We start from the raw sequence: 10,630 nt of genomic DNA on the forward strand, positions 1-10,630 counted from the left end.
CTGCAATGCAGGTGTAGCGCTTTGGCTTTTTGCCGGTTCCTGTGGTGCGTGGTCTACCCATAGGACTTTGAACACTGAGACCGAATGGCTGGTGGCAGCCTATAATTAGCTGGTGGTCAACATGGAATTTTAACTACAGATATGCGGTGTCAATGCATTGTTTTCATTGGCTAAAATAAAAATTCGCTCAGGACAAAACGTCGCTTACGACAGAGGCGATGCGGTATGTCAACGTTAGACATTGGGATTACGCCGTGCTTTGTGATTACCAATATATAGATGGGACAAAGCTTTCGCCCTGTGCATTATCATTTCCGGATCAACCTGAGAGACACCAAGTCGCCACCGCATCGCTAACATGTCGAGAACCCACAAGACAGCCCTTTGCAGCGTGCCGGAGTGCAAGAAGCTGGCCCTCCAAGGCAACGCCTGCAAGGCGCATGGTGGTGGCAGGCGTTGCTCCTATCCGCTTTGCCACAAATCTGCCCAAACCAAAGGTTTGTGTGTTGCACATGGAGGCGGACGTCGCTGCGCGTTCGACGGTTGCTTCAAGCTTGGGCAGTGTGCTGGGTTCTGTAGCGCACACGGAGGTGGTTGCCGGTGCAAAGTTCCCGGCTGCAAGAAATTCGTCCAGGCGCAAAGTTACTGCAGAACACACGGAAGACAGTTCTTGTCTACCGCCACCGTGAAGCGAAAGTCGACCAAGTCGAAGTTCTCCGCGAATTCCACTTTAAATGTACGCAGCGTCGATCGGCAGAAGCGGATTGCAACAACAAAATGCACTAGCAGCTCCACGTCGCTGCCATTTGCAGCTAGTTATACCTCGTCTGGGTGGAGCAGTACTGCGAGATGGATCTGCGAGTTACCGTTGTCACACCCAGTATCTACTGTGGATTCGAGAGCTGTTGAAACTTGTGGCAAGCTGGGTTACGACGACAGAATGGTATTCCCACCGTACTACCCTCGCTTTGTTGATGACATAAGATAATGGCGTCCAAGCGGATTATGGTGGGAACTATAATACATACGAAGCCCACCTAGCTCTAAACTGACTGAGCGTTTGGCCGATACTTTTTAGAGAAATAATACTTTAGGACACTGAACGATACTTTGTCCAATCGGTCCTCCGAACACGATCCCTCTAGCAAGATAAGTGATGCGGTAACTTTCGACTCGCCCGAATCGACGTCCAGATTTCAAGCTCATTATGAGGCAATCAGCTTTAGTGTAGTGGTCAAACGGCCTCGACTTTCGTACTGGTGGCAGACTTGCGAGCTTTGAGCCGGGAGATAATGGATGCTGTATTGCCACCGAAGTATGGACGTGAAGTACTGTAGGGCTTTTGAAGTTTGTCGCTAATTGTTGCTTCAGAACATGGCAGGATACTCAAGGAAAATGGCAGCGCATGGTGAGTATCATGCCTGCCACGCGAACGGATACTGAAAAGCTCCAAGAAACCTTTGACCAGCTTTTAGAGCAGTATCAAGCTCGAGTGCATGCGATCTGCCCCGTGCGCGAAAAGTTTTTCTTGCAGGTGTTTGGTGCGTCGGTACACTTGGATGGTCTTGACGGGATGACAGCTCACGGAGACAATTGTTGTTGTTCATGCAGAAGAACTGATACGAGAAGTGGAATGCGAGTGCCCAGAGCGAGGCTTGATGCTCTTACGAGTGCGAGATGAGCTCCGACTAACGATTGAGGCACACCAGACACTCTATCACAACAGCATAGCTTACGGAAGGCAAAAGGCCGTGCAAGCAGAGGCCGGCGTTGGGGAGCTGGATAATCAAATCTCTCGACTTCAAGCCGAGCGAGATCCACTTGAGGCCAAAAAGAAGCAGCCTGATCAAAATATCATGGTAAGAGTGTAAAGTACGATGGTTGTTTGTGATACTATGTAGTACGACAGCAAGTAGTCTTCTTAACAACGTTCTTGCTTTTTTGTAGTGTTTGGAAGAAAAGATCAATGAAGAGGAGAAAAGGCGCCAGCTGCGTCACGCACACGCCGTGCAGTTCTTGCAGACACAGCTCCAAGAGCTAGAGGTTTTCCATCGCGAAATGGCACAGGACGTAGCGTGGAAACCGATGCACATGCTCAGCCAGCAGGGATCTCCCAATATATATTGAATATGGATTGTGGGCTGTACAATCAATATTGTAGCAATACCTATGCCTGGTTCAATCAATTGCAATACGCAGGTCTAATATACGTTGAAGTAGTCTTCGCGGTCTTATTCCGTGCCTCTGGTAGAAATGGCCATTTCACGGGAGAGCTCTCCAGGTTGGTCCGAATGCGAGACGGCGTTGCATGTCGCCGTTCCATTTCGGAATCATCCACGTCAAGCGTCAGCTTTCTTGGTTCCACTGCCCCGTATCGAAATCCGACCTTGGCACCGGGCTCCCAACACAAAGTTGGAGTCGAAGGTTGTTGTTTCCCTCGTGTTTAGGGAACCCTGCACCACCGGCCGAACGCCTGCAACACCTTCGTCAAACAATCGAAAAGAAGTCCGGCAACACGAATTTGCTAAACCATTTTGCTACTCAACGCCGTATGTCGCTACGTGGCGTGGCTTTACGAGAACCAGATAAGTGTCCTGTGCGATGGGTTATTTGTGCTTTGCACGCTGATGATTTGGAGAATGACGACTCTGGTATTGTGTCGCTAAAGCATGACAGCACTGCTCGCATCATGGCTTAGCGCCATGATCTATGCCCTCTTAATTATGATCTACATCACACCGACGGCTTCAAGTAATTCTTGCTGTCACTTAAAAGAACCGAAACGGAGGTGGAGCAGGTCAAAACTCTGTCAACCCGAGAGCTCAACGCAAATGTATCGCGGGAGCTTTCGGATTGCGGAATGTTCGAGCTTGCTGACCGTTCGAAACCATCTACCCTGTCAGTTAGAACGCAGTGTAGAACCTGATGAATCTCACGACCGACCCGTCAGTGAATTTAGCGATGGATGTCACACTGTTACAACAAATCTATCTCTAGTCAACGCAAGATTTACACGGACACGGTCCAAATTTGATATTCTTAGCATGTCTTTGATGTGCACTTGGGAGCACTGGTGCTACTGCGTTTTGCAATGGCAGGACCTCACCATCAGTAGGCGAAAACCTTTATCAAACTAGAGCTGTATAATGCTTGGAGTACAAGCCAAAACACTTAGAAGTTCCTGGATAGCAACACCTAGCGGTCAACAGGCGCGCGAGATGCTTCAGGGTGTGATGGCAGAGCTTCCGATCAGCGATGTCACACAAAAAAAACGTCAAGTGCGCAAGGATCAGCTCAAATGGTCTAGTGCCCTGAATGAAATCCGTCAACATCGTCGCAGATCAAGTCGCGACCCATAGTTTAGCAACAGCTTTGCTCAATATGTAGACCGGTATTCATGAATTGAATTCGGCTTACCTGTCGAGACCATTTTCCTCGGTGGTTGTGTAACACGCCGTATATGCATTTCTATCAGCGCGGATTGTCGACGCCTTAACCTCGTTGGGGTTATCCCGGTGGCCATGCCCAAGGATGTCGATGTCCGTCCTTGATTACCTTCCGCAACGAGCACGACTTACTCAATTCAGTAGCGCTTAATCTGATGACGAGCAGCATCAGAGCAGTGCTCGCGCCCGCATCGCTTGTGCTGCGTCTGTAATACGTGGTGGTATTGAGTTTCATGTATTACGATCACTATCTGTCGCCAACAACTTCGCGAGAACTCTGGAAGATCGCTCAGAACTAGAGGGAACTTTTAGTCTGGGAGGATTGTGTGTAGTGTAATTTCTGAAAATAGGATGTGTCTGGTTTCCTTGTAGTAGTATTCGTGGTATGCACTTGACAACTCCTTCTGCACCCTATCGACAACAGCGCCTGTCCTCCCTGGCGCATGGGTTAACATCATCTAAGTTTCGTTCTGGGTTCAGCAGAACCCACGCCGTGGGTACACATCGTGCCTTCAAGGCGTTGTATGAGTAGTCTAGTTGCTAGATGATGCCAGGGGTAACTTCATTCAATCAATCAGTTCTCAATTCGACTCGTAGGACTCAAGTGGCTTGGTATTTTGAAACGTTTCAAATAAGAGCGACCTGATTCACCCGTCGGCCAATCGATCAACCATGAGCGGCTCCGCTAAGAAGGATCACAAGGAGCGCTATAGCACGTACTCAATTACAGGGCGTGCTGCCAACAAAGAGAAGGGCATCGAGGAGGAAGTCGTGACCAAGAAGATGGCCAAGTTCATAGACGGCGGCCCCAAAGACTTCCTCGAGTGGACATACCACTTCAACCAGCTGGCGATGTTAAAACACTGGAATGCAGACGACAAATTCCTCAACACAACGAGGGCGACCTCCACGAGGCCTTTGACGACGCGTCAGTTACCGACGATGACGTGCGCATGGACGAGGAGTTCACACGCGCGCTGCGCAAGGCATCGGTCGTCGTGCTGCCGACAGACTACAGCGAGAAGTTGCAAGAAGAGCTGTGGGAGATCGAGAAATCCCGCAACGAGACACTCTAAGAGTACAGCAAGCGCTTTCGGGTCTTGGTGCGCATAGAGCATACTCTCGCGTTGCTGAACGAGAACTCGTCGATATGAGAAGATGCACTCTGTCGTCTCTACAAGCGCAGTCTCCCGTATGAGTGGCAGCACAAGTACGATGCGAGCGGCTAGATCTATACTCTATACATGAACACCCTGAGGAAGAACGGGACTCAGCTGCAGAACTCAGCAACGACGTTTGAATTTGTCAAAGGAACTGCACAAAGTGATAGTACAATGGAGGTGCGCTTTCGAATTCCACAGCTGAAGCGCAATTCGATAACCATTTACCACGTCGAGGTATTGTATTCTTTGTACGATGATATGGCTATTGGGCGTGACTTAATGACGGCTCTTGGCTTAGTGATCGACTTCAAGAAATGTGTTGTCCAATGGGATGGTAGCGAACTAGTAGTCAACACTACTGGCAAGAAGCTCGATCAACCAATCAGCTCTGACACTGAACTAACTCTAGATGAAGCCTTGGAGCATTTCGCGAGCGAAGTCGGGAGCGCCTCCCCTTTAGATTTACTGCCGTATCACTTGGATGAAGCTTTACAGCACTGCTACCTGAAAGTACTTGAACAATTCGCCGACTTGTACAGCGGATGCCTTGGGCGTATTCGCCTGAACGACTACGTACTCCCATTGCGAGCGGACGACACGCCAGAACACGCACGGCCTTACAGTGTGCCCCACAGCCAAGTAGATGCTGCCCGCCGTGAAACCCAGCGGCTAATTGAGCTTGATGTGATCGAACAAATCTACGGCGCGGAGGCTTCTGCGCCAGCGTTCTTTATGATGAAACATGGCGGATCTCTTCGTTTGTCAGTCGACTTTCACCAACTGAACAAGTTCCTGCGCAGGTCTCCTTACAATGTGCCAAAAATCCGCGAAATACTGCTCAGGCTGGGTAACGCCAAGTGCGTGAGCACTTTGGATGCAAACACGGGTTACTTGGCTAGACGCCTGGCGAGACAGAGCCGCCCAACCACGGCATTTTGTCTGCCATTTGGAAAATTTCAGTTCAAGCGGCTCCCTATGGGCATTTCGACCGCCCCGGATGAATATCAAGCGTGCATGGAGCGCATACTAGGTGACCTTCCTTTCGCTATCATTTACCTAGATGATATTATCAGCTTTTCCGAGAATGCAGAAGTTCACTTGGATCATTTACGAATCGTGTTTGACCGTCTTCGGCAGTACGATGTGACTCTAATCGCAAGGAAGTGCAACATCCTTCGCGACCACGTTGATTACCTGGGCTTCACCCTGACCGCCAATGGCATTCAGCCTCAAATGAAGAAAGTGGACGTCATTCAACAGATAGCAGAGCCCCGCAACAAGAAGGAGCTCCGCTGCTTCTTGGGAATGATAGTTTATTACAGAGATATGGTCCATAATAAATCCGCAATGACAGCCAGACTCAAACGCCTAACGGCGACAAATATTATTTTCACGTGGACACCCGAGGATGGTGCGGCGTTCCGCGAGATCAAGTCTGCACTCGCTCGCAATGTTTGGTTAGCATTTCCTGATTACAACCGTCCCTTTCACGTATTCGCGGACTCTAGCGGTCGACAGGTCGGAGGTGTCATCCTCCAGGGAAAACGAATTATCGCCTGCTTCTCGCGATCAATGACGGACGCCCAACGGAAGTACTCCACGAAGGAGTGGGAGTTGCTATCACTCGTAGAAATTTTTAAGGAATACCGCACCATACCGCTGGGATTTCCTGTGATCGTGCACACAAATCACAAGAATCTACTTTTCCCTCGCGAGAATTCGCTGCGTGGCAGGCGCTGGAAGCTGCTACTTGAAGAATACCGTTTGCAAGTGGAGTATGTTCCTGGTCATCAAAATGTTGGAGCTAATGCATTTTCTCGCCTTCGCTATGATTTTGTCAAGCAGATCGCCGAAGAGGAACTTTTCGCAGTAGAAGAAGAAAAAATTGCAATTGATGGTGCTGTCATGAAGAAGCATCAACGACAAGACACTACCTGTATGTACATTATTTCCAGACTGGAGAAAAATCAAGCGGGTGCTGACTACAGTCTCCGCCCAGCATTCGGCGTTGTATTGTTGCACCGTCGGAAACGTGTTGTGGTGCCAGAGTCGCTGCGCCACAGTCTCGTGGAGCTGTTCCACGATTATTTGCTGCACCCAGGGGCTGTCAGGCCGTGCCAGTCGATGAGCACGTTCTGGTGGCCTGGAATGCAAGTAGAGGTGGCCAAGTACGCCAACGCATGTGTGGAGTGCAAGAAAGCAAAGCTTCATGGCGGAAAACAGCAGCACGGCCACCTTCCTCCAACTCCTGCCTCAAACACAGATCGCCCATTTGATGTTGTTTACACGGATTGGTTAGGGCCGTTTGCTGGGGACTTCTACTACCTGACTGTTATTGAACAGCAATTTCGATGGCTCGAAGTAATTATACAGCGTGGTAAGACCTCTAGTACAACAGCAATCAGCTTCGAATGTGTGTGGCTGTGTCGTTATCCTTGCCGAAAATTTGTCGTCCACGACCAAGGACCCGAGTTCACAGGCGATGCGTTTCAGCTACTATTGGCCTCGTTGGTGATTAAGGACAAGCCTATCACGGCAAAGAACCCGCAGGCGAATGCTATCTGTGAGCGTGTACACTTGGAGATTATGAACATCCTCCGCGTACGTCCCGACTTAAATGACCAGCTCGAAGTCGCTCTCGACTACGCTGCCTACGCGATTCGAGCCATCTATCACTCTGCACTTCGAGCCTCACCAGCTCAATTAATGTTTGGTGAAGACATGATCACGCGGGAGTTGCATTTAGCGCCGCATATTTTCACGGTCGTTCTCCTGCAGGATCGCCATGAATCGTTGCTCCGACGAGAAGTTCCAGTTGGCGGCCACAACACTTCTATTTGTGTTGGTGATCATGTCATGCTCCGGGCCCCTGCACGAGAACGAAAGAAAACCAACCCAGTCTCAAACGGCCCCTTCGTCGTAAAGCAAGTCTACGACAATGAAAATGTGTTCCTCGACACTGGGTCGAGTGCGTACCGAGTCAACATCAGGCGCATCTTTCCGTGTTGATTTAACATCACTGACATCCTGGCATGATGGATAATGACAACTCCTTCTGCACCCTATCGACAACAGCGCCTGTCCTCCCTGGCGCATGGGTTAACATCATTTAAGTTTCGTTCTGGGTTCAACAGAACCCACGCCGTGGGCACACATCGTGCCTTCAAGGCGCTGTATGAGTAGTCTAGCTGTTAGGCGATGCCAGGGGTAACTTCATTCAATCAATCAGTTCTCAATTCGATTCGTAGGACTCAAGCGGCTTGGCACACTACACCTATGGAGCGGATACATGAGGTATGGTGATGCGTCGCCCTTTCTCTCTAAAATGTGGCTATTCCGCCGCTTCTTGGCCTGCTGCTTGAAGAACGTAGGCTACTTGATAAGTCCTTCCTGACAGCATGACGGTGGAGCTCCGAACAGCTGGTCGACAATTTCGAAGTGTGCAGACGGGTAATATTCAGGAAACCATCGGCCACCACACGCACACGTATGTATGTGTTACGGTTGCTGCAATCTGTGACATATGGATTCAAGCGATATTCTCGAATTAAATGCTGGGGGGGGGGGGGCAATGAAATAATATAGGTTAGGCTGTTCAGCCAGCTAAAGCTGTTCTCCCAGTATACCAGTGGTTGTATCGAAATGTCGCCAGGGGTAAAATCGAATTCGTGTGCGCAGAAACGCACAAGAAGCGCAATGGTTTCATACAAAAAGGAAGTCAGACGCTAACGAATTCTAGAGAATCAAAAAATGTCGGAAACGGGCTGGAGTGGAAGACGAAGGGACGGAGATGTCTATCCGTTGTACCACGAGCAAAAGGAGTAAGTAGTCGCTGAGCTGGGGTCATTTCAAAATCGCGGAATATCATTGTGTATGAGAAGCAGGTGTCGAAGGCCAGCGTTAACCCTTAGTTCCCATATGTTGTACGGTACAACATAAGAGGTGTATACCCTAATTCACTTAGTTCGCAACATCTCTGGTATGTTGGTCCTCCAACATAAGCAAAGATTATACTCGCTTTTGTATTGTACAAATCACAGTTGATGACATACTCAAGTTAATATGTTTTTATTTCATAAAAGAAATACATTCACAGGTTTAGGATTTTGTGGGAGGGGGATCGGTTGAATGTGGCAGAGAGGGAACACTGCACCCACCATAAACGAATGACACAACAGCATCCAAAGCTCATTCTCCAAAAGTCAATGTAAGGCTAACATGGTTGCGCCAGCTGGAAAGGCCCCGCGGCACCAGCTATCAGAGCAAGAGCGACGTATGTGCGTTGCGGCACTGCTGAGTGACCGCCACGCTCGTCGTATTAACCGGGCGCAGCAGAAGGAAATTGGTGCAGACATGGTGGCTTCAGTGGAAACCATTGAGAATCTTACTACGCCTGACCGCGCGCCGACGCTGCTGAAACTTCACCGACATCGGGGTATGCCGTTTGTTGCTCTGTCAGCACAAGCATATTGGGAACAACGTGATCATCCAACATAAGAAGTACTAATGTTGTATTTTGATTGCAGAAGGCGCCATTGGCAAGGGATCGAACAGCAGCATAACTCGCCCGGATTCACGTCACGATAATTCTGGCCCTGAATCGGCTGCCACAGGCGGGCATTGCCTGGAGGCGAATCCAGGCACCGTCGACAACCAGCAAGGTGCCAAACAACGTCAGCGTTCGTTCAAGGTGTGCGCGCTCTTCAAGGTCAACCCCAGAAAGTATACCAAGTACTTTTGCCCGGAATGCACCATCGGGAATCGTCGGTACGTGCCGCTTCCTGTTCAAATGTTGACGGTCCGTGTAACTGATAGTTTTGCGATACTGCTGCTCCTAATGCTACAGTAAATATATATGCAATGTTGTGCGCGAAGGAAGACAAAATACATGCTTCCATATATGGCATGACGACTGAGGCAACGGAAATGGTGTAACGGGGTTACACGTACAAGTGGCTGCAAGCCACTTGTGAATTTAACAGATAAGGTTATCTGTTAAAAGTTTTGGATACTTCCTCACCTTGGTGTAAGACACACCAATGGATATATTGAAGTGGGCCACCACAGTGAGTGGTCCACACATACCCAAAGATCCTATTGGTAGAAAGCAGCATCTTTCTACCAATCAGAGACATGCATATTAGCGGGGCTCTGACAGCCAGCCGCTGTCAACCCTTTCATAGATGATAAACAATTTTTAGCAGATTTTAGAGGAAGATCAATTTACAAACAATACAGTTCTCATTTTACCTTAAACTAGCTACTTGGAGTCTTATCTGATTTAAATTATATTTGTGTATTCAAATATAATTAACCGAAGTAATTACTAAGTACTTACGCTTCCTCATACACGTAGCGCTACGTGTAAGCTAAAGTAGTGAGTCAAGTTAGAACCACTCCACCTGGTAGCACTTTGTAGTCCGTCCAACGACAGACCGCTTGACGTTCGTACGCGGTGTACGAACGCGGAGCCGAGAACCACATGAGCACGGAGGTACCCATCGAGAGCTCCAACACGCGTGCAACGCATGTTGCACGCGCTGACTGCCCCCACCTGTCTGACCCAGAGTGGGAGGCCCTCCAACGACTGTCAACAGTCATTGGAAAAGCGGCGATAGCTACTATGTTGTTGCGTACGCTATCGCCGACGGAGCAACATGGTGTTGCTCTGGGATTCATCATGAAGGAGCAGCGTGATGCTGCTTCCTCAGTGACGGCGTCGTCAGGGACGACACCGCGCGCTCAACCATTAAAGTTGAGCGTAAGCAATTACGTGGGGAGAGAGGGCGAGCCTCTCCTCCGATGGTTTGTCGAGCTCGACACAGCCATAGCGGCTCGGCGCATCGTCGACCCGCTGTCGAAGGTCGCGTTCGCCATGTCCTGCCTTGGCGGACGAGCGAGGAGTTGGGCGTATGGACGCCGACTCTCCGATCCTACGTGCTTCAGCACGTACGAGGTGTTCAAAGAGGAGCCCAAACAAGCGTTTGAGCCCCCGCAAAACGATTTCCGGTCGAGGGCGGA

The 10,630-nt window shown here is 49.6% G+C and overlaps 2 protein-coding genes across 2 annotated transcripts; both read left to right on the plus strand.

Moving 5' to 3' along the window:
- Positions 1-1,405: 1,405 nt before the first annotated feature.
- IUM83_16954 (33 kDa inner dynein arm light chain, axonemal) lies at positions 1,406-2,127 on the plus strand (the record flags this gene model as incomplete). The annotated part of the gene is made up of 3 exons (XM_067941875.1): positions 1,406-1,541; positions 1,612-1,859; positions 1,948-2,127. 3 exons carry the CDS (start codon positions 1,406-1,408, stop codon positions 2,125-2,127), a joined length of 564 nt encoding a protein of 187 aa, XP_067792390.1.
- Positions 2,128-8,884: 6,757 nt separating this feature from the next.
- Positions 8,885-9,525, plus strand: IUM83_16955 (uncharacterized protein; the record flags this gene model as incomplete). The annotated part of the gene is made up of 3 exons (XM_067941876.1): positions 8,885-9,044; positions 9,136-9,376; positions 9,456-9,525. 3 exons carry the CDS (start codon positions 8,885-8,887, stop codon positions 9,523-9,525), a joined length of 471 nt encoding a protein of 156 aa, XP_067792427.1.
- Positions 9,526-10,630: the final 1,105 nt, after the last annotated feature.

This window comes from Phytophthora cinnamomi (assembly GCF_018691715.1).
Source record: "Phytophthora cinnamomi strain GKB4 chromosome Unknown Contig35, whole genome shotgun sequence".
NCBI classification, from domain to species: Eukaryota; Oomycota; class Peronosporomycetes; order Peronosporales; family Peronosporaceae; genus Phytophthora; species Phytophthora cinnamomi.